The 24,562-nt window shown below is 45.7% G+C and overlaps 1 protein-coding gene across 7 annotated transcripts in view; it reads right to left on the bottom strand.

Annotated features, from left to right (window-relative positions):
- The window catches only part of abcc5 (ATP-binding cassette, sub-family C (CFTR/MRP), member 5), a 64,022-nt gene that overhangs the window by 19,986 nt on the left and 19,474 nt on the right, over window positions 1–24,562 (bottom strand). For all 7 annotated transcript variants that reach the window (XR_004203066.1, XR_004203067.1, XR_004203065.1 and 4 more), the window contains 12 exons: window positions 20,618–20,851; window positions 20,075–20,248; window positions 19,645–19,792; window positions 18,518–18,666; window positions 17,975–18,082; window positions 14,209–14,511; window positions 13,469–13,540; window positions 12,637–12,761; window positions 12,242–12,314; window positions 4,106–4,309; window positions 2,270–2,413; window positions 509–605 (listed from right to left, as the gene is read on the bottom strand). Coding sequence is in view for 4 of the 7 variants with exons in the window: in XM_031790367.1 (XP_031646227.1) it covers window positions 509–605; window positions 2,270–2,413; window positions 4,106–4,309; window positions 12,242–12,314; window positions 12,637–12,761; window positions 13,469–13,540; window positions 14,209–14,511; window positions 17,975–18,082; window positions 18,518–18,666; window positions 19,645–19,792; window positions 20,075–20,248; window positions 20,618–20,851 (1,831 nt within the window). In the remaining 3 variants the exon portion in view is untranslated. The remainder of the gene's footprint in view (window positions 1–508; window positions 606–2,269; window positions 2,414–4,105; window positions 4,310–12,241; window positions 12,315–12,636; window positions 12,762–13,468; window positions 13,541–14,208; window positions 14,512–17,974; window positions 18,083–18,517; window positions 18,667–19,644; window positions 19,793–20,074; window positions 20,249–20,617; window positions 20,852–24,562) is intronic.

Here is a 24,562-nt window from a genome sequence, read left to right as displayed (position 1 = left end):
GTGGGTGACATTTTCTAATTGACAGAATAGCACTGAACTCTGGGGAAAAGCGTTAATACCGGTACTAATTGTGGAAAGAATTATGAACTTCACTCATATGTCCATGGCAGGACAACAATTATTTACATAATAAACAAGTTGTGTATTAAATGCTGTCTTGTGTATTACAAGTGTGATGGTTATTTTGGTCAACTTTGCTCGTGGCTTTGTGAGGACGGTTTTGCAGACATAAGGAGTATTGAGACAGAGGACAATGCATTAACAGTCTCCTTTTCTACTAAAGCACTATAAGGTATAAAGGATGGATAGCATTCCACCACATGGCTCTCATTCATCAAGTACTTTGTGGTTATGACTAAGGGAAAGAAGCTGAGGACAGGAAGCCAATTAAAACATTTGAGATACAGCCCCACACATCCCTGAAGCACGAGCACACACACAGCAGTAGTCTGCATGCATGCACACATATGAATGCACACACTCTGTGGCTAATACAATGGTTCCGTACCGTTGTCTTTGCTAACAGGCTTGTCCTTCTTTACAGATCCAGACTTTGTGTTCTCTGGGGGTTTCTTTAAGGAGTTCCCAGACTTGTTAGTTGGCACCTTTTGAGGAACAATGACATGTTACAAGCAACATGAACCACAATACAGACCACACTCAATATACACTGCTCAAAAAATAAAGGGAACACTAAAATAATACATCCTAGATCTGAATGAATGAAATATTCGTATTAAATACTTTTTTCTTTACACAGTTGAATGTGCTGACAACAAAATCACACAAAAATTATCAATGGAAATCAAATTTATCAACCCATGGAGGTCTGGATTTGGAGTCACACTCAAAATTAAAGTGGAAAACCACACTACAGGCTGATAAAACTTTGATGTAATGTCCTTAAAACAAGTCAAAATGAGGCTCAGTAGTGTGTGTGGCCTCCACGTGCCTGTATGACCTCCCTACAACGCATGGGCATGCTCCTGATGAGGTGGCAGATGGTTTCCTGAGGGACCTGGACTAAAGCATCTGCCAACTCCTGGACAGTCTGTTGGTGGATGGAGCGAGACATGATGTCCCAGATGTGCTCAATTGAATTTAGGTCTGGGGAAAGGGCGGGCCAGTCCATAGCATCAATGCCTTCCTCTTGCAGGAACTGCTGACACACTCCAGCCACATGAGGTCTAGCATTGTCTTGCATTAGGAGGAACCCAGGGCCAACCGCACCAGCATATGGTCTCACAAGGGGTCTGAGGATCTCATCTCGGTACCTAATGGCAGTCATGTGCGGCCCCCCAAATAAATGCCACTCCACACCATGACTGACCCACCGCCAAACGGGTCATGCTGGATGATGTTGCAGGCAGCAGAACTTTCTCCACGGCGTCTCCAGACTGTCACGTGCTCAGTGTGAACCTGCTTTCATCTGTGAAGAGCACAGGGCGCCAGTGGCGAATTTGCCGATCTTTGTGTTCTCTGGCAAATGCCAAACGTCCTGCACAGTGTTGGGCTGTAAGCACAACCCCCACCTGTGGATGTCGGGCCCTCATACCACCCTCATGGAGTCTGTTTCTGACCGTTTGAGCAGACACATGCACATTTGTGGCAGGCTGGAGGTAATTTTACAGGGCTCTGGCAGTGCTCCTCCTGCTCCTCCTTGCACAAAGGCGGAGGTAGCGGTCCTGCTGCTGGGTTGTTGCCCTCCTACGGCCTCCTCCACGTCTCCTGATGTACTGGCCTGTCTCCTGGTAGCGCCTCCATGCTCTGGACACTACGCTGACAGCAAACCTTCTTGCCACAGCTCGCATTGATGTGCCATCCTGGATGAGCTGCACTACCGGAGCCACTTGTGTGGGTTGTAGACTCCGTCTCATGCTACCACTAGAGTGAAAGCACCGCCAGCATTCAAAAGTGTCCTAAACATCAGCCAGGAAGCATAGGAACTGAGACGTGGTCTGTGGTCACCACCTGCAGAACCACTCCTTTATTGGGGGTGTCTTGCTAATTGCCTATAATTTCCACCTGTTGTCTATTCCATTTGCACAACAGCATGTGAAATTTATTGTCAATCAGTGTTGCTTCCTAAGTGGACAGTTGATTTCACAGAAGTGTGATTGACTTGGAGTTACATTGTGTTGTTTAAGTGTTCCCTTTATTTTTTGAGCAGTGTACATGACAAATGCAAACTAAATTTAAACAAGAGATCTGTGGTGGACATTTTTTTTAGCATAACAGTCTATGCACACACACACACTGTCCCTCTCACCTCCACGAAGGGCGTCTCTCCCAGCTGTAGGTTGTTGAACATGGCTGCGTAGTCTCTATTGAGACGCATCAGGTCCTCGTGGCTGCCTTGCTCCGTGATGCTGCCCTCCCTCATGAAGATGACGTCATCGCAGTCCACCAGGTACTACACATACACACAGAGATTTAATTCTCCCACCCTGAAAGTCATAAGTGAAGGTGGGGCCCAACCTATCCATGAGAGAAGTCCTAACAAGCAAATATATATACAGTGGGGAGAACAAGTGCATGTAGAGGTCTGTCATTTTTATCATAGGTACACTTCAACTGTGAGAGAAGGAATCTAAAACAAAAATCCAGAAAATGATTTTTAAGTAATTCATTTGCATTTTATTGCATGACATAAGTAATTGATACATCAGAAAAGCAGAACTTAATATTTGGTACAGAAACCTTTGTTTGCAATTACAGAGATCATACGTTTCCTGTAGTTCTTGACCAGGTTTGCACACACTGCAGCAGGGATTTTGGCCCACTCCTCCATACAGACCTTCTCCAGATCCTTCAGGTTTCGGGGCTGTCGCTGGGCAATAAGGACTTTCAGCTCCCTCCAAAGATTTTCTATTGGGTTCTGGCTAGGCCACTCCAGGACCTTGAGATGCTTCTTATGGAGCCACTCCTTAGTTGCCCTGGCTGTGTGTTTCGGGTCGTTGTCATGCTGGAAGACTCAGCCACGACCCATCTTCAATGCTCTTACTGTGGGAAGGAGGTTGTTGGTCAAGATCTCGCGATACATGGCCCCATCCATCCTCCCCTTAATAAGGTGCAGTCATCCTGTCCCCTTTGCAGAAAAGCATCCCCAAAGAATGATGTTTCCACCTCCATACTTCACGGTCAGGATGGTGTTCTTGGGGTTGTACTCATCCTTCTTCTTCCTCCAAACACGGCGATTGGAGTTTAGACCAAAAAGCTCTATTTTTGTCTCATCAGACCACATGACCTTCTCCCATTCCTCCTCTGGATCATCCAGATGGTCGTTGGCAAACTTCAGACGGACATGGACATGCGCTGGCTTGAGCAGGGGGACCTTGCGTGCGCTGCAGGATTTTAATCCATGACGGCGTAGTATATTACTAATGGTTTTCTTTGAGACTGTGGTCCCAGCTCTCTTCAGGTCATTGACCAGGTCCTGCTGTGTAGTTCTGGGTGGATCCCTCACCTTCCTCATGATCATTGATGCCCCACGAGGTGAGATCTTGCATGGAGCCCCAGACCGAGGGTGATTGACCGTCATCTTGAACTTCTTCCATTTTCTAATAATTGCGCCAACAGTTGTTGCCTTCTCACCAAGCTACTTGCCTATTGTCCTGTAGCCCATCCCAGCCTTGTGCAGGTCTCCAATTTTATCCCTGATGTCCTTACACAGCTCTCTGGTCTTGGCCATTGTGGAGAGGTTGGAGTCTGTTTGATTGAGTGTGTGGACAGGTGTCTTTTATACATGTAACGAGTTCAAACAGGTGCAGTTAATACAGGTAATGAGTGGAGAACAGGAGGGATTCTTAAAGAAAAACTAACAGGTTTGTGAGAGCCAGAATTCTTACTGGTTGGTAGGTGATCAAATACTTATGTCATGCAATAAAATGCAAATGAATTACTTAAAAATCATACAATGTGATTTTCTGGAATTTTAGATTCCAGCTCTCACAGTTGAAGTGTACCTATGACAAAAATTACAGACCTCTACACGCTTTGTAAGTAGGAAAACATTCAAAATCGGCAGTGTATCAAATACTTGTTCTCCCCACTGTATATCTTATGTAGTGCTTTGCAAACAATATGAAATGTATTATGTATTCACCTGCAGCTGGTGAGTGACGAAGACGATGGTCTTGTGGCGGAGCTGCTTCTTGATGGCGTTGTTGAAGATGTGGTTGCCCACGTGGGCATCCAGTGCACTGAGCGGGTCGTCCAGGATGTAGATGGCTCGGTCACTGTACAGGGCACGCGCCAGGCTGATCCGCTGGCGTTGCCCGCCACTAAGGTTGGCGCCACGCTCTCCGATCTGAGGAGACATAACGGACTCATTGATCGGTTAATATAATAACAACACATATGAAGGTGCAGGGGTGGATTGGCCATCATTTGAGGCAAATGCCAGATGGGCTGGGGCATTTTTCAGTTGGGTAGGCTGGTTAAAAATGGACAAACACCGCCTGACAAGTGGCGCAGCAGTCTAAGGCACTTCATTGCAGTACTAGAAGCATCACTACAGATCCGGGTTCGATCCCGGGCTGTGTCGCAGCCGGCCGTGACCGGGAGACCCATGAGGCGGCGCACAATTGGCCCAGCGTCGTCTGGGTTAGGGGAGGATTTTCCCGGCTGGGATGTACTTGTCCCATCGCACTCTAGCGACTCCTTGCACAGACCTCAGTCGCCAGTTGTATGGTGTTTGCTACGACACATTGGTGCGGCTGGCTTCCGGGTTAAGCAAGCAGTGTATCAAGATCTGTTTTCCAATTTGTTGCTCAAATCTCTGTTATACTAATCTATAATGAGCATTTGGCTGATCAGTAGGCAACACCCAGCCCACCTACCAAGATGGGCCGTTCCGTTCTTCTGATAGGCTGAGCTCACACAAAGTCAAACATGGCATCAGCAAAAAGACCTGCTCCGACTGTAATCGGTTAGACAGCCAAGATTATCGACCGTAAAAAAACGGAAAGGGTGCCTATGAACTTAGAAAAAGCACATTCTACATTGTCACTCAAAATGTACTATTGTTTGGGCAGCTAAAACCATGATTTGGTCACACATGATTGCTGTAATGGAAGATGGTGCCCTGCCCTTGTGCCTGTTTTTTGTCAAAACAGGCACAAGGGCAGCACACTGGTGCCTGCTGTAGATATATTTTTTTCTCAACAGCTACTATTTTACAACTAAGATATTTGATATGGCTTTGAGATACGGAGCAGCGCTCACAAGAAACAACGGCCATTGTGAGGGCATAGACCTGTAGGTGCCATGGGTAGTAGCCTACAACTGCAAAGTTTTTTAGGACCACGAATGTAATGATGGATGAACGCATGACTACGACCAGCAGTGGGTATTATTTAGAAGTTAGCTATCTAGTTAATGTTTTGAGTTTTCACTCAAACCTAACCTTTAACCCCTACCTAGCCTATGATATTATTTAGTGCACATAAAGATGTAGTCAAGTCAATTAAAAATGTTATTTCTTACGTACGCCAAATACAACAGGTGTACACTTCACCATGAAATGCTTACTTAAGAGGCCTTTCCAAACAATGGTCCCATGTTTCATGATCTGAAATTAAATATCACAGAAATGTTCCATACGCACAAAAAGGCCAATTTTGCTAAAATGTTGTGCACAAATTTGTTTACATCCCTGTTAGTGAGCATTGCTCCCATGCCAAGATAATCCAGTAAACTTGACAGGTGTTGCATTTCAAGAAGCTGATTAAACAGCATGATCATTACACAGGTGCACTTTGTGCTGGGGACAATAAAAGGCCACTCTAAAATGTGCAAATGCCACAGATGTTTTAAGGGAGTGTGCAATTGGCATGCTGACTGCAGGAATTTACACCAGAGCTGTTGGCAGAGAATTGGATGTTAATTTCTCTACTATTAGCCGCCTTCAACATCATTGGGGTGGCAGCGTAGCCTAGTGGTTAGAGCAGTTGGACTAGTAACTGGAAGGTTGCCAGTTCAAATCCCCGAGCTGACAAGGTACAAATCTGTCATTCTGCCCTTGAACAGGCAGTTAACCCACTGTTCCCAGGCCGTCATTGAAAATAAGAATATGTTCTTAACTGACTTGCCTGGTTAAATAAAGGTAAAAAAAAAAAAAAAAAAAAGAGGAAAAAAAAAATATATATATATAATCTTTGAGAATTTGGCAGTAAGTATAACTGTCCTCAGAACCGTCGTGTGGTCAAGCGGTTTGATGATGTCAACATTATGATCAGAGTGCCCCATGGTGGAGGTGGGGTTATGGTATGGGCAAGCATAAGCTATGAACAACGAACACAAATGCATTTTATCAATAGTAATTTGAATGCACAGAGATACGGTGACGAGACACTGAGGCCATTTGCCCATGTCGCAAGGATCTGTACAGAATTCCTGGAAGGTGAAAATGGCACAGTTCTTCCATGGCCTGCATACTCAAGACATGTCATCCATTAGGCATGTTAGGGATGCTCTGGATCGAAGTGTATGACAGCGTGTTACAATTCCCGACAATATCTAGCAACTTCGTACAGCCATTGAAGAGGAGTGGGACACCATTCCACAATCAACAACAGCCTGATCAACTATGTGAAGGAGATCACGCTGCATGAGCTCGACACATCTTGGTCACACCAGACAACTTGTTTTCTGATCCACGCAGTGGTATAAAGTACTTAAGTAAAAATACTTGAAAGTACTACTTACGTAGTTTTTTGGGGTAATCTGTACTTGACTTAACTATTAATATTTTTGACAACCTTTTACTCTTCATTTTCTTCAGGAATGCGGTGACGTATGTACTTTTTACTCCATACATTTTCCCCGGACACCCAAAAGTGTCAGGACAGCAATTATGGAATTATGGCTTATCAGGACAGGAAAATGGTCTAATTCACACACTTATCAAGAGACCATCCCTGGTCATCCCAACTGCCTCTGTTCTAGCAGACTCACTAAACATATTCTTCATTTGTAAATTATGTCCGAGTTGGAGCGTGCCCCTGGATATCTGTAAATAAATAAATAACTAGAAAATGTGGCCATCTGCTTTGCTTAATAGAAGGAATTTGAAATGATTTATACTTTTGATTTGTACTTGATTTGATTTGTACTTTTGATACTTATTAAGTACATTTGAGCGATTCCATTTACTTTTGATACTTAAGTATATTTAAAACCAAATTCTTTTAGACTTTTACTCAGGTATTATTTTACTGGGTGACTTTCACTTTTACTGGAGTAATTTTTCTATTAAGGTATCTTTACTTTTGACAATAGGGTCGTTTTTCCACCACTGGATCCATGCCCCTACCTTTTTGTTAACGGTATCTGTGACCAACAGATGCATATCTGTATTCCCAGTCATGTGGAGTCCATAGTTTAGAGCCTAATTCATTCATTTCAATTAGTTGATTTTCTTGTATGAACTGTAACTCAGTCAAATCTTTGAAATTGTTGCAAGTTGCATTTATATTTTTGTTCAGTATAAAAAAGGAAATAGTAACACAATAAAATAACAATAAGGAGGCTATATACAAGGAGTTGTGATAGATAATGAACAGAGTGGCAGCAGCATATGGGAAGAGTGTGAAAGAGTGAATGTGTGTGGAGTCAATATAGATGTGTGTGTGTTTTGTGTTTGCTGCCTGCGTAAGTAGGGTTGTCTTGGGTCTGAGTGTAGGTTATATGTGTGGGGAATGGGTGTGTGTATGGGGGGTGAGTTGGCAGCGCGTGCAGTGATGTGGGCTGTTGTGGATAAAATGCCAGGGCCAGATTCTTGTCCCACTCCGCCCTTATGAAGGTGCTCCAGTTGAAGATAATATTACATCCTTTAAAAACAATATTGAGTACAGCCAACTGACTGGCAACTACCTTGATTGAAGCACCTGTTGCTCAATTGTGTTCCCTATAAATGCTGTTTAAATGTTGAACCTACACACTGAACACTGTTAAGCCAAAACGTATGTGTATGCTATCCTGATGCAGTGAAAAACAACACTTTGTGACATTTCTAAGTACGGACTAGGGCTGTTGCGGTGACAGTATTACCTCCACACCAGCCACATGAGTCACCGCAGTAAAAATCCACGTGTCCATATCTAAATAGGCATACAGAGGCCCATTATCAGCAATCATCACTCCTCTGTTCCAATGGCACCTTGTGTTAGCTAATCCAAGTTTATCATTTTAAAAAGGCTAATTGATCATTAGAAAACACTTTTGCAATTATGTTAGCACAGCTGAAAACTTCTGATTAAAGAAGCAATAAAACTGGCCTCCTTTAGACAAGTTGAGTATCTGGAGCATCAGCATTTGTGGGTACGATTACATGCTCAGAATGTCCAGAAACAAAGACCTTTCTTCTGAAACTCAGTAGTCTATTCTTGTTCTGAGAAATTAAGGCTATTCCATGCGAGAAATTGCCAAGAAACTGAAGCTCTCGTACAACGCTGTGTACTACTCCCTTCACAGAACAGCACAAACTGGCTCTAACCAGAACAGAAAGAGGAGTGGGAGGCCCCGGTGCACAACTGAGCAAGAGGACAAGTTCATTAGTGTCTAGTTTGAGAAACAGATTCCTCACAAGTCCTCAACTGGCTGCTTCATTAAATAGTTCCCACAAAACACCAGTATCAACGTCAATAGTGAAGAGGCGACTCCGGGATGCCGGCTGTTATGTTCTGTTAATTACTGATGTCCCCTTTAAGGAAGAACCACCTCGTCATGCGCAGTGTTGTTCTATGTTATTCTGGTACTAACTCGTTCTAGAAAATGTGAAGCTCCAGTTCAATTTCTTGTATTCAGAGTCTTTCTTATTATATAAATAAGTAATAAGAGCTAAGACACTACAATGGCGACGAGGATGATTACCTGCAGTGTGCATCACAAATGCAGATGGAGCTCATAGAAAGTGAGGAAGATGGCCTCCCGGGTGGCACAGTGGTCCAGGGCACTGCATCGCAGCGCTAGCTGTGCCACCAGAGACTCTGGGTTCGCGCCCAGGCTCTGTCGCAGCCGGCCGCGACCGGGAGGTCCGTGGGGCGAAGCACATTTTGGCCTAGCGTCGTCTGGGTTAGGGAGGGTTTGGCCGGTAGGGATATCCTCGTCTCATCATGCACTAGCGACTTCTGTGGCAGGCCAGGCGCAGTGCACGCTAACCAAGGTCGCCAGGTGCACGGTGTTTCCTCCGACACATTGGTGCGGCTGGCTTCCGGGTTGGATGCGCGCTACTTATTTTCCACCATAATTTGCAAATAAATTCATTAAAAGTCCTACATCTCATTTTGTCTGTCATAGTTGAAGTATACCTATGATGAAAATTACAGGCCTCTCATCTTTTTAAGTGGGAGAACTTTGGTGCACAATTGGTGGCTGACTAAATACTTTTTTGCCCCACTGTGTATGGCAAGCGTTTCACACTGGTTACGGATCACCAGCCGTTGCTTTCCATTTTCAGTCCAAAGAAAGGCATTCCGGCATTGACAGCAGCCAGGTTACAGCGATACGCCTTGTTCCTTGCCAGTCATATGTATGACATTGAGTTTAAGCCGTCGTCCCTCCACAGAAATGCAGATGGATTATCCAGACCGGCGTGTACAAGAGAAAGACAAAGGAGTGTGGATGCAGTGGACATTTTCCATACCGCTCAGCTCGAGGCACTACCGGTCACAAGCACAGTTATCTAACTGTACACTTGTCAAAAGTGTACACCTACACCATGTCAGGATGGTCAGCTACTGGCAGAAAGGAGCTGACTCCGTATTTCCAGCGGAGAAACAAAATTACAACGTACCAAGGATGTTTGATGTGGGGAATGAGAGTCATGATACCCCAGAAATGCCAACATCAGGTTTTGCAGCAACTACATGAAGGTCATGTTGAAATTGTCAAAATGAAGCTGCTCGCGAGGAGCCACTTCTGGTGGCCAGGTCTGCATCAACAGATAGAAAACATGGTGAAGAACTGTAGTGGATGTTTGGAAACCCTCCACATGCCTGCTCCTGTCCCAGTCCACCCATGGGAATGGCCCCCATGGCAGAGAATTCATGTGGACTACGCTGGTCCCTTTGAAAAGCACATGTTTCTGGTTATAGTTGATGCCCATTCCAAATGGCCAGAGGTGTTTTGCACTGACTCCTCCACCTCAGCTCAGACGATAGAGTGTCTCAGAACAACATTTGCACACTTCGGATTGCCGCTGCAGCTGGTAAGTGACAACACGCAAGCTTTATTAAGTGACGAGTTTACAAGATTCATGTCAGTAAATGGAATCAAACACTCAACCTCAGCTCCGTACCACCCTGCCACCAATGGGCTGGCAGAACGCTTTGTGCAAACCCTAAAGCAAGGACTCCGTGCAGCAAAACGAGACGAAGGGACTTTGCAAACAAAACTGGCCATGTTCCTGGCCTCCTACCGAAATACCCCACGACTAATGAAAGCCCAGCCGCACTGATGTTTGGGAGGCCTCTCCACACACAGCTGGACATCATGAGGCCAAGGTGCTCTCCGGTGGCCGGGAGGGCCATCTCCAAACAGAACAGGAAGTGATGTTGCGAGACTACAGAAGAGGAAAATGGACAAGAGGGACCTTACATACACAAACAGGACCCAGAACTTACCAGGTTCAAGTGAGCCCAGACATAATGTGGCGGCGTCACATTAACCAAATGCATTCCACAGAAAACAGCACAACAATCGAGAGAGAAGAGGCACAGAGAGCTCCTGAGAGTGACACACAAGAAACTGTAGAGGATGGAGGGGCAGTAAAGAGACCCCAGGCTGAAAGGAGGGAACGTGTTGATGAAGGTGCTGCTATAGCAGAAGCTATAATGGAACAAGCACACACTGAGGATGTTCAGGAGCCTCCAGACAATCCGAGGCACTGCCCAGAACGAAGGCACCGTCCACCAGACAGATTGGACTTATAAACAAACAATCAAAAACTAACTGTTCAAGTTCAAATCAAAAAATGCAAAATAACTACAACAAGTTCTGGGAAATGTTTCAGTTGTGGTTTGGTAAAAGTAACTCTGGTTGTATAAGAGAAGGAATGATATGTTCTGTTAATTACTGATGTCCCCTTTAAGGATGGAGCACCCTTGGTCATGCGCAGTGTTGTTTGTTCTATGTTATTCTGCTACTAACTCGTTTTAGTAAATGTGAAGCTCCAGTTCAATTTCTTGTATTCAGAGTCTTTCTTATTATATAAATAAGTAATAAAAGCTAAGACACTACACCGGCCTTCTAGGCAGAGTTGCAAAGAAAAAGCCATATCTCTGGCCAATAAAAATATAAGATTAAAATGGGAAAAAGAACAGACACTGGCCAGAGTAACTGCCTAGAAGGCCAGTTGCCTCTTTGGACAAATCAGGATACCAAGCATGATAAAAGCTTAAACATAGGTTTTAAATCAACTTGTGAATTGTATTGAATATCCCCCCCCTATTTTATTGTAATGACATGAAAAACATTTGCAGATTATTATCAATGACTTATCAACAGTTGTTCCAGTGTAGGAAATCCTCAATGGTGTCCTAGTTTATAGAAAGACCCATATATATGTTTTGATTTCTAAGTCATTCTAAGGTTTGTATCATTCACTAAAGTTGCCAAATAACTCTAAATCTAGCATATAGGACTTGTTTCAAATTATCACTTTTAAACTCAACACAGCCGCTTCATATGCATACTCGCTCCCGGAATGGGACAAATAACCTTTTTATTTCATTTAGCTGAGTTCAAGTATATTCTTCTTATTATAAAATCATATAATATAAAATAATGGCACGGGACTTATAAGTATATCCTATCTGCTAAATTAACTAGCCTACAGCATGGCACATAGCCAGACAACATACATTAAGGTCAACTCATATTCTGTTCTTCTAAAACACATTGTCCTCATATCATGTTTCTTTAGATCTGCCTGTTGTTTCTTTAGATCTGGATTTATTGTGATGGTTTATATTAAATGGATTTATTAGACTTTTTAAAAATATAGATGTTCCAAAAGGCCCTCATTAGTGGCTTGTATGAGGCCTGAATGCCTGGAGGCCTGGAGATGCTAAACGTGTTGATATTAATTTAATTCAATGAATTAAACAATTAATTACTGTGACAAAATGTCATGACCGCCACAACAGCCTTAGTACGGACTATAACATTTTTTCTCATCTAGACAAAATAAATCCCAAAGTAGTATTTCAATGGTGGATAAACAATTCATAATGCTCACCTCAGTCAGATCGGCGTTGGGCAGGATAGCCAGGTCAGGTCTCAGACAGCATGCACTCAGAACAGCCTGGAACCTGGAAAATACACAGTGGAATTATACTTCAGAGCTACATTGGGTAGTGGAGGAGCGTCTTAGAAATCACTATGTACATGAATCCAATCGATTCTCACAGTAGTATCATTCCTGTGGCCTGTGTGCACCAGTGGTTAGTGCTGTGGAGCCCAGTACCCATGTACAGGCAGCCTAGGCTACCAGTGTAGGCATGGGTTTGAATCCGACCCTCTGCCCTTTTGACTTGCAATCTCACCGAGCTTTCTGGTCTCCTCTTCACTGTCCAACTTCAATGAAATAAAGATATACTTGAACCCCCCCCCCCAAAAAAACTGTTCCGTTACCTTTCCTCCTCATACTCTTTCCCAAAGAGGATGTTGTCCCTGAGCGTGGCATTGAGGATCCAGGCCTGCTGGGCCACATAGGCAAAGTCCCCGTTCACCGCCACCTTGCCCTCCAGCAGGGTCATCTAAAGGTCATAAAGGTCACAGGTCACTACAGGTCATCCGCCAATCACTCACTTGCTCCGCGGTGAAGTTTGCCCCTAAGTACAGATCTAGGATCAGCTTCCACACTTCCATTAGTTTGAACCTTAATCATTAGTGGGGCAAATGCAAAACTGACCCCAGATCAGCATCTAGGGGCAACTTCACCCTAAAACCATTCACACCCGGGGGTTGTATTGAGTGAAGTGAAACGTTCAGATAGAAATGTGAACGATAGACCAACAATTCCCCAGTCTACCGGACAAGGCAATCTTGTGCTCTACATAACACAGTTACGTATAACGTTCAGTAAAGTTGCACCCTCTCCAACATGCCCCAGGGCATCATCCAGCTTCGTCAGTGGGTGTCTATAGAGTAAGGGAGGGCCACAGGGGCTGCAGTGTGTGCCTGTTATTAAATTGGTGTACTCATGGGCCAACAAGAGTTTACACCATATTTCTTACAACAGGGGGCCGTTGCTAAAACAGTACGTTTATCGTTTGCCATTTGAGCAGAGCGCATATCACTTTATCAAGTTCTCTCAGAAGTGAGCTGCACCGTCGGATTCTTAAACATAGAACCGGAGCGCAATTTTACGCTGAGCAGCTCGAGCCTCTCACGGAACTGTCCTGCCTAAACGCTCTGCAAAAATGACACGTCCAGTGTAGCAGGCCTGTTAGACGTATCTTACCTGTCCAAGGATGGCAGAGATCAGAGAGGTCTTCCCACTGCCCACGCTTCCACAGATCCCAGTCAGCTTCCCCTGGAGACACAGGGTAGTATGGTGGATATTTGTGTTGTACAATGTGTTACCTCGAAATGACACAACGACAAGGTTTAACAAAGTGTACTATACCGTATGAACACACTACAAGGTAGCCATTCCACTCAAGGCTAGGTCCATTGACAACCAAACTTCCTGCGCAGGCACACTCTTGACAGAGTGATAGCCCCGTATTAGCAGAAATATAGGGATACTTAAAACATGAACTTAAAACAATGTACACATTGGCAGTGAAAAGATGAATCGCAGTGCACAATAAAACTAACTCAAGTTTATGATGTTTTCTTACCCCTAGTTTTAGCCTACAAATAGAGACCTGAATTTTCCCTGGTCATTTAACCACAATAACTCTTCAAACTGTACAGCCCATTGGCCTTTCAACCACACATAGATACGAAGACCACAGTCTTATTTGACTTTTTGCTGAACATGGGATGCATCCCAAATGGCACACTATTCTCCACCTACTGTACGGGCCCTGGTCAAAAGAAGTGCACTATATAGGGTAGCAAATGGGACGCATCCCATATTCTTTGACCTCCACCACCTGCTTCAAACCCCTGAATGTGTGCACTGTGTACTACTGTACGTGAAATGTTCTCTGTCCTTTCACAACCATACACTCCCGTCCGCGGCTAGTTAGCTACCTGCCGAACGGTGAGGTCCACACAGTGCAGGGTCCTCTGCAATCGCTGGCTGACGGAGGGGATGGGAGGGATCTCCCCCACCTTCAGCAGACGCCCTGCCTGCTCTCCTGCCTCGTCCTCCTGGGCGGGCCTCCGGCGCCCGTGCCTCTGGGTGGAGCCAACCGAGGGGGTGCCACGGGGCGTGGGCTGGGCACTGTGACCTGCCGTCTCCCAAGCTAAGCTGGCGCCCATCATCTCCACGGCAACCTGGGGGTTCAGGGGCTTGTCCCGGATCATCTCCACCTCCGCCATCAGGAACAGGCTCTGGTAGGCCAGGGAGAGAGGAGAGAGGTGTCAGAGAACAAGCACACACAGTACAGGCTCTAGTAGGCCAGGGAGAGAGGAGAGAGGTGTCAGAGAACAAGCACACACAGTACAGGCTCTGGTAGGCCAGGGAGAGAGGAAAGAGGTGTCAGAGAACAAGCACACACAGTACAGGCTCTGGTAGGCCAGGGAGAGAGGAAAGAGGTGTCAGAACAAGCACACACAGTACAGGCTCTAGTAGGCCAGGGAGAGAGGAGAGAGGTGTCAGAGAACAAACACACACAGTACAGGCTCTAGTAGGCCAGGGAGAGAGGAGAGAGATGTCAGAGAACAAACACACACAGTACAGGCTCACATGCATGTAGGAGTCTAGTCATGATGACAATGTCAAGGTCATTGATGTAAAGGTTCAAGCAGTTCAAACATATCTATTTGGTTTATGTAAAACTCTTTCTTTCCACTGCATCTAGAGCCGCTTGGCACCGCATCGCCCTCTGCCCATAGTTCAGGGAGGTGCTGAATTGCTGTGTGTCTGTGAATGTGTGTTATGAATTAATGTGGGTGTGTGTGTGTTTCTCAGAGGATCGAGAGGGGGATTAGGAGAAACACAGCCCCTTCCTGGTCCAGGACAAACACTGTCCTGCCAACATACCCAGACTCAAACACACCCCACTTATATTCCACAGAGCCAACCAGACCAACAGACAGGCAGAACCAACACATCCCACTCACATACCACACAGAGCCAAATGAACAGACAGCGCCAGACAAACAGGCAATGGCAGACAAACTGAGAGTGACAGCCAAACAAGATAGCGACAGCCAAATAGACAGTGACAGAAAAACAAGACAGTGACAGAAACAAGACAGAGACAGACAAACAAGACAGCGACAGCTGAATAGACAGCGACAGACAAACAAGACAGTGACAGACAAACAAGACAGTGACAGCCGAATAGACAGCGACAGACAAACAAGACAGCGACAGAAACAAGACAGCGACAGACAAACAAGACAGTGACAGAAACAAGACAGCGACAGACAAACAAGACAGTGACAAACAATACAGTGACAGGCGAATAGACAGCGACAGACAAACAAGACAGCGGCGGCCGAATAGACAGCGACAGAAAAACAAGACAGTGACAGAAACAAGACAGAGACAGACAAACAAGACAGCGACAGCTGAATAGACAGCGACAGACAAACAAGACAGCGACAGACAAACAAGACAGTGACAGACAAACAAGACAGTGACAGCCGAATAGACAGCGACAGACAAACAAGACAGTGACAGACAAACAAGACAGTGACAGCCGAATAGACAGCGACAGACAAACAAGACAGCGACAGAAACAAGACAGCGACAGACAAACAAGACAGCGACAGAACCAAGACAGCGACAGACAAACAAGACAGTGACAGACAAACAAGACAGTGACAAACAATACAGTGACAGCCGAATAGACAGCGACAGACAAACAAGACAGCGGCGGCCGAATAGACAGCGACAGCCAAACTAGACAGCGACAGCCAAACAAGACAGCAGACGGCCAAACAAGACAATGACAGAAACAAGACAGCGACAGACAAACAAGACAGCGACAGACAAAGACAGTGACAGACAAACAAGACAGTGACAGCTGAATAGACAGCGACAGACAAACAAGACCGTGACAGAAACAAGACAGCGACAGACAAACAAGACAGCGACAGACAAACAAGACAGCGACAGACGAATAGACAGTGACAGACAAACAATACAGTGACAGCCGAATAGACAGCGACAGACGAAGACAGCGACAGACAAACAAGACAGCGACAGACCAATAGACAGCGACAGACGAATAGACAGCGACAGACGAATAGACAGCGACAGCCAAACAAGACAGCGACAGACGAATAGACAGCGACAGCCAAACAAGACAGCGACAGACGAATAGACAGCGACAGCCAAACAAGACAGTGACAGAAACAAGACAGCGACAGAAACAATACAGCGACAGCCGAATAGACAGCAACAGCCAAACAAGGCAGCGACGGCCAAACAAGGCAGCGACGGCAAAACAAGACAGCGACGGCAAAACAAGACAGCGACGGCCAAACAAGACAGCGACAGACAAACAAGACAGCGGCGGCCGAATAGACAGCGACGGCCGAATAGACAGCGACGGCCGAATAGACAGCGACGGCCGAATAGACAGCGACAGACAAACAAGACAGCAACAGCCGAATAGACAGCGACAGACAGCGACGGCCGAATAGACAGCGCCAGACAAACAATACAGCGACAAACAATACAGCGACGGCCGAACAGACAGCGACGGCCAAACAAGACAGCGACGGACAAACAAGACAGCGACTGACGAAGACAGCGTCAGACGAATAGACAGCGACAGACAAACAATACAGTGACAGCCGAATAGACAGCGACAGACGAATAGACAGCGACAGCCAAACAAGACAGCGACAGCCGAATAGACAGCGACAGACAAACAAGACAGCGACAGACAAACAAGACAGCGACAGAAACAATACAGCGACAGCCGAATAGACATCGACAGCCAAACAAGACAGCGACAGCCAAACAAGACAGCGACAGCCAAACAAGACAGCGACAGCCAAACAAGACAGCGACAGCCAAACAAGACAGTGGCGGCAGAATAGACAGCGGCGGCCGAATAGACAGCGGCAGCCAAACAAGACAGCGACAGGCAAACAAGACAGCGACAGGCAAACAAGACAGCGACAGGCGAATAGACAGCGACAGGCGAATAGACAGCGACAGGCGAACAGACAGCGACAGACAAACAAGACAGCGACAGCCAAACAAGACAGCGACAGACAAACAAGACAGCGACAGGCGAATAGACAGCGACAGGTGAATAGACAGCGACAGGCGAATAGACAGCGACAGGCGAATAGACAGCGACAGCCGAATAGACAGCGACAGACAAACAAGACAGCGACGGCCGAACAGACAGCGACAGACAAACAAGACAGCGACAGCCGAACAGACAGCGACAGACAAACAAGACAGTGACAGACAAACAATACAGCGACAGCCGAATAGACAGCGACAGCCAAACTAGACAGCGACAGCCAAACAATACAGCGACAGCCAAAGACAGCGACAGCCAAACAATACAGCGACAGGCGAATAGACAGCGACAGGCGAATAGACAGCGACAGACAAACAATACAGCGACAGACAAACAATACAGCGACAGACAAACAGACAGCGACAGACAAACAAGACAGCGACAGGCGAATAGACAGCGACAGACACACAAAACAGTGACAGACAAACAAGACAGTGACAGACAAACAATATAGCGACAGCCGAATAGACAGCGACAGACAAACAATACAGCGACAGCCGAATAGACAGCGACAGCCGAATAGACAGCGACAGCCAAACAAGATAGCAACAGACAAAGAAAGAAAAGGGGAGAGATCTTACCTTGAACCTCTCCATGGCTACTGATGCTTCTGACAGGGACTTGACAGAGAAAGGGGTGACCTTCAAGGCAAAGGTCATGGCGTTGAAAACAGTCACCACTGTAAATGCCTGCGAGGGGAAGAAAGATCCAATACCGTCCATGATTTGTTCCAGTAGTGCAGACCTGGTTGACCAGCTTCTGTCATTCAAATCATCCATCAAATCCTGTCCTGGAGAACCCTACTGGCTTAACGGGTTCAACAACCCAACTACCAAAGAACATACCCCCCCTGTTCATAATGTTGCTGTACTTGGGAGGTGAAAATGTTGGCTGTATCAAGCAATATGGTCATCACCTCAACATGCCTTTCTTCTCACTGGCAGGGTTGGAGTGTTGCTTTCAATACTCTCAGATCTACTGGAGTGTCTAGGGAGAATCAAACGGCACCTTATTCCCTAATTAGTGCACCAAAGTAAAGCCCTGGTCAAGTCTAGTGCACTAAATAGGGAATAGGATGCCATTTGGGAGGCAGACTGTGATTGGACCAGAGACCTGGAAGCTACCTGAGCGGCGGTGAGGTCGTAGCCCAGCAACATGTGAGTGGAGAACGTGGCAACGCTGGCGATCACCACGACGATGGGAGCCACGCCCACTGTGATGCTCTGGAAGTAGCCAGTCCTCTCTAGGATGATGCGCTCCTCCTCTCGAATCCCTGCAGGGGCAAATATATCAGTCAGTCAGACAATCAATGAATTAGTCCGTCAGTCGAACAACGAGTCAGTCTGTCAAACAACGAGTCCGTCAGTCAGTCCGTCAGTCAAACAACGGGGTCCGTCAGTCCGTCAGTCAAACAACGAGTCCGTCAGTCAGTCCGTCAGTCAGTCAAACAACGAGTCCGTCAGTCAGTCAGTCAGTCAAACAACGAGTCCGTCAGTCAGTCAGTCAGTCAGTCAAACAACGAGTCCGTCAGTCAAACAACGAGTCCGTCAGTCAAACAACGAGTCCGTCAGTCAAACAACGAGTCCGTCAGTCAAACAACGAGTCCGTCAGTCAAACAACGAGTCCGTCAGTCAAACAACGAGTCCGTCAAACAACGAGTCCGTCAGTCCGTCCATCAAACAACGAGTCCGTCAGTCCGTCCGTCAAACAACGAGTCCGTCAAACAACAAGTCCGTCAGTCAAACAACGGATCCGTCAAACAACGGGTCCGTCAGTCATCCAACCAGCCAGCCAAACGAAGAAGACAGCCATCCAATCAATGAATCAGTTAGTCAGTCAATCAAACAATGACTCAGTCAGTCACTCATCAACGAGCCAGCCAGCCAGTCAAACAATAAATCAGTCAGTCAGTAAATTAATGGTCGTATCCCATGCATACGACTACAGATGGAAGTCGACAGGAGAGGTACATTTTGCTAATTGTTTATCCCCATAATGCAACACAACTTTGCAAGGCGGTGACCAACGTTGGGCACAGACTTCACAAAACTTAACAGCTCGAATGCGCCCAATGAGTCAGCCAGCCAGTCCGTCAGTCACTAGTCTTCATCTAAGAACATTGACCCGAGATTAAAACACCAGATCACATCTGATATTCTGCGAAAAAGTTTACATGGAATACCACTCGTCATTCAGTCAGTAATTAATCAACCAGCTAATTGTTCAACTAAACCTCACACACGGCACTTACTGCGCACATCCTGGGAGAAGGCCTTGACCCAGGCATACATCTTGATGAATTTGATGTAGTTGAGTATCTCGTTCATCTTCTGGACCCGACGGTCCGTCACGGCCACGCCCTTCCTCCTGAAGTAGGCCGTCAGCCTTGAACTGAACATCTGCAGCAGGGAACACAGAGAAAGGTTGTCTTTTCACTGTTCTGTGTGTGTGTTTTTGTGTTTGTTAATATCCAAGTCTGCATGCATGTAGAGCACCAGTCAAATGTTTGGACACACCTACTCATTCAAGGGTTTTCCTTTATTTTTTAAACTATTTTCTACTTGATGTCTTCACTATTATTCTACAATGTAGAACATAGTAAAAATTAAGAAAAACCCTGGAATGAGTAGGTGTGTCCAAACGTTTGACTGGTACTGTATGTATGCAAGTGGGCTGCTCACCATAGCAGGGTAGAAGAGGATAAAGACTGCAGAGCCCAGTAAGGAGGTGGGCCCCAGGATAGCCAGGTTGAAGCCCATCCCCAGCACAGCAATAAGAGGCCCGCCTGCCAGCAGACTGCCCACAGCCGCCGCCTCAAACATCCGCTGGCCGTCATTAGAACACATGTTGATCAACTGCAGAGAGAGCAACAGAGAAAGCGAGAGACACTTTACAGCAGTATAGAACTACACCATCTTTATCTCTTACTCTGCATGCACATGTACTGTGTTGCAAATCATGTGTTTTGGCAACAACAGCAGACTGTTTTGCACTTGCTAGCATTGTATTAAAGGTGTGTCTCAAATACAATAAAAGGAGTGCTTGGCACTTTCTCAGTCACACTAACAATAAGCAACATCTGAAAACCCGAAACACGTCTTAGTCTAAATGGGAGCTAGCATTATTGTGAGGCTGACCATTATCTCACCCATTTCCCCCCCACCCCACCTGCCCAGTTCTCTTAAAGAAAAAACATTTGCGTGAACCCTGTCTGGTGATCTCACCTGTCCCATGGATTTGTCTCGGATGCTGCGGAGCCGCAGGATCTTGTGGAAGGCCATGGTGAGGATGGCTCCCCGCAGGCGGGTGCCTGTGCGGTAGTTGAGGGCCCAGGTGAGCGCCAGTGACCAGGAGCGGACCAGCTCGGTGCATAGCAGCCCCACGACCAGCAGCAGGCCGTAGGGCAGGTCGGGCTCCGCCTGCTCTGTGTACTCCAACAGCCGCTTCACCACAAAGGCCTAGCAGGAGAAGAGAGGGCAGGAGAGGACGGGGATGAGGAGAGGGAAAGATGAGAGCACAGGCCACATGACTGACAGCAGCACCATGTCCAAGAGACATCTACATAACCACCACTGCAGTCATTATCATGGACATCTACTAAATCAAGACTAGCTAAAGCCGTCATGCCATGACTACCGATAATCATCTGAAGAGGCTCTACTGATTTGAGATAGAATACAATTTTCCTTTAGTTTCAGCTCTCACCCTTTACCTCTGTTGTCCTTTTACTAAGATTTTGATAAGATCCTTTAAAAGAGAACGAGAGAAACAGTGAAAGATTTTGACACGGCTGTTTTTTGGCACAGACACAGAATCCCATTCCAACATATCATTTCCTATTGTTTGCATCATCATGTAAGCGGATCCAAACATTCAGAGATGATACCTTCAGACATTATACCTACAGTCACAGCGGGTATGGGGCCATTCAGTTATGCTTAAAAGGTCTGGAAGTTAACGGCAGCAGACTATACAGACGAAGAGCGACAAAGCATAACGAATAGGGGAAAAAAGTGTTGAATCTCGCACACACATACTGACACACACACATACGATGGACCAACAACCAATTCTACAGTAAAGTGAATCAGTCCACAAACGGGGAGTGTCAGCAAACCTACATTGTTGATAAATGCATGTTTTATTGATATAGGCAAAAAGAAACCGTGAAACCATGTGTAAACTATTTTTTTTAATTGCACAAACAGCACTCATGTAAAAATAATAATTAGCTGATCAGATCCAACAGGAAAGAGTAACAAACACAATTCACATTAGAGGCACAAGTTCAGGTCAACAGAGTCTTTTGTAAGGTTCAGCCTCAGTTTTTAATTTATTTACGTTTCTAGTCCTCTGGGTTGAGATAAGTGACATCTCATATTTAGTTGCGTCTCCCCTTAGGTCATTGTCCAAAGATCCAGAGAGGAGGAAGGCCGAAGCCCCTCTGCCCTGCCTCACTGGCACTGATCCTACAGGAATTGTGTTCCAACAGCGGACCAGGCCAACAAGGCTTTTAGTGAGAGGTAGAGTCTGTTGACACAAGTCAAGTACTCCCCCCCCCCCCAGCCTGAGAGGTTAAACAGTCCAACAACACCTCGCATTTAAGGGGAAAACCGGTCCGATTCTCTGAGACACTAATATGAAAGTCTGACTGATCATTTGGGTGAAAGTTTGAGGTTAACAGTAGATTTTTTTATCAGCAATAAAACAAAACAGCGTTGGACATTGGAAATAAACATCAAAATAAAAACAATGTTAACATCGAACAGCATTTTACAGTGCATTGTGGTAACCTATCAATTATTTTTATGAATACATTTTTATATGAGAGAGAGAGAGCAAGAGCGAGCGAGAGAGAGCGAGAGAGAGAGAGAAAGAGAGAGAGAGCGAAAGAGAGAGCGAGAGAGAGAGGGAGAGAGCGAGAGGGAGGGAGAGCGAGAGGGAGGGAGAGCGAGCAATAGAGCGAGAGACAAAAGCATTTCAGAGAAAGATAACTTTGATCCATCCCTGCATGAGAAACATGCCCTTACCTCTCCGGCTTTCTTCCCCCAGGGTCTCTGCCCGCTTCATTCTCTATTTCTCGCCGAGGGGTTTAAACGGACACCCTGTGGAATCTGAAGAACAGCCTCTGTCACACGCCACCTTGCATGGGGGGAGCAGTGAGCACAAACACTTGTATGCCATGCCCTCACCCCACCCCTAACTCCCCATCCATATTATCTTCCCAGCTAACAAATTTTGGTTTACGTTCTAGGAAGGAAAAAAAATGAGGTTGTGGGAAGGTTCCTGAGCCAACATAACGTTACCAAAATGTTGTAGGCAAATTATTTTTCTAATTACCAAAGGAAAACCACGAGGAAACGTTACAGGAACGTTCTGTGCTAGCTGGGTTGATTTAACCTGGGTGAGAGACACAGGTGTGTTGCTGTGCTGCTATAGTAAGAGCAGATGAGACAGTAGTTGGGTTGCATAATTCCTGAAACTTTCCCAAAGTTCCTAGGTTTTCATGAAAATTCAGTTTCAGAATTTAGCAACCCTTCACAGCACAGAGGTAGTGACGGCTCACTGTGTTCCCTGTGGAAGAGAGGAGGATGACAGAGGCTATCCTAGGAAAAATGGAACTGATTAACCCTAACACCTGGGTCGTGTTCATTAGGACACGCAACAGAAAGTGCTTTGCAACAGAAAACTAAAATTAGCATTTCTTATTGGGCAAGTCCAGGTAGTCCCTCCCTGTTTCTCTGTTTTCTTCCATTTGGTACCTAATGAACACAACCCTTCCCTCTAAAGCACCTGTTCTCATCTAGGACAGTCCTACAAATACCAGAATAACATTAAAAAACAGCTGTAGGATGGACAATTGCAACAAGTGTCATCTATCTATTCACAGAGACCCTCCAGAGGGTGACAGACAGGAGTACAGTTTCTGACTAGGTGTTGTTAACTAAAGAACAAAGATTCACAATTTCCATAACCCAGAACATTTCCTTAACATCTCCTAAGCCACACAATGGATCCAAGATGCCACCATTGAATCAAAAAGAAACTGAGTGGGACTGGTAAAAACACAAAAACAATACCCTACCCAATAACTCTCCTCCAGTATCCAGTTCATTTGTTTCGAATGAGTCGTCAGTAAGGCAATTTTAAGAGCCCAGTGTAGCCCTTTACACTCATAACCGTATACGGGTTGAAAATGGCAGAGTTGGACACTGTTAAGCACCTAAATTGGAACGCAGTGGCTGTACAGTAACTGGACACAGCCCTTAGCCGTGGTATATTGGCCATATACCACAAACTCACGAGGTGACTTTTTCCTATTATTAACTGGTTACCAATGTAATTAGAGCAGTAAAAATAAATGTTTTGTCATAACCTTTACGGCATTTATAAACTGGGTGGTTCGAGCCCTGAATGCTGATTGGCTGACAGCCGTGGTATATCAGACCGTAAACCATGGCTGTCAGTCAATCAGCATTCACATTCAGGCCTTGAACCACCCAGTTTATAAATGACGTTGGAGCTTCCCAACGCTGTGTGGGTTTTGAATGACAGCCTCTCGGAACTTGAGCACCGCTCACGACAAGAAGTTGGCCCCCACCCCTCCCGCAAATTGCGCAACTTTTGATCAAAAAAAATAGTTGTCGGAGTGAGGGGAATGCTGTAAATTAAGAGGACTCTGAGGATTACAAATACCGTTTTGTTGTCAAGCCAAACACCCGTGAGTCCAAATGTGCACTTCACATTTCAATATCATATATAGTGTTTTGATGACTATGTTTGACGTGCAGTTCCAAGGTGACGAGACATCATACCATGGGTTGTTCTGAACAGAATGAGCCTAAGTTTATCTATTGTGGAGAAAATTCACTGCAGAATACACACCTGGATGCACTCCCGACTCCTTTCTACGCACACTAAAATGACCATCTGTTTCTCTGAATTGCCTCGCGAAAGCCTAACACTAAGATCTTATTTTATAACTTAGCTAGTCATGTTGCCAGCAGAACAAGCTATCAAATGATGCCCACCTGAACCGGATTGTGTAAACAACAGTAATTGTGTGATGGCAGGGATGCAGGTTTGTGTTCCAAACAAAATAAATATAAGTGTGCTTGCTCTAGTTCATCAATGGCACATTTAGGAAAGCTCAAAAATACTATTCTTTG

Source organism: Oncorhynchus kisutch, linkage group LG15 (genome assembly GCF_002021735.2).
Source record: "Oncorhynchus kisutch isolate 150728-3 linkage group LG15, Okis_V2, whole genome shotgun sequence".
Lineage (NCBI taxonomy): Eukaryota > Metazoa > Chordata > Actinopteri > Salmoniformes > Salmonidae > Oncorhynchus > Oncorhynchus kisutch.
Note: the sequence above shows the minus strand (reverse complement) of the source record. Positions and strands in the feature narration are given on the sequence as shown.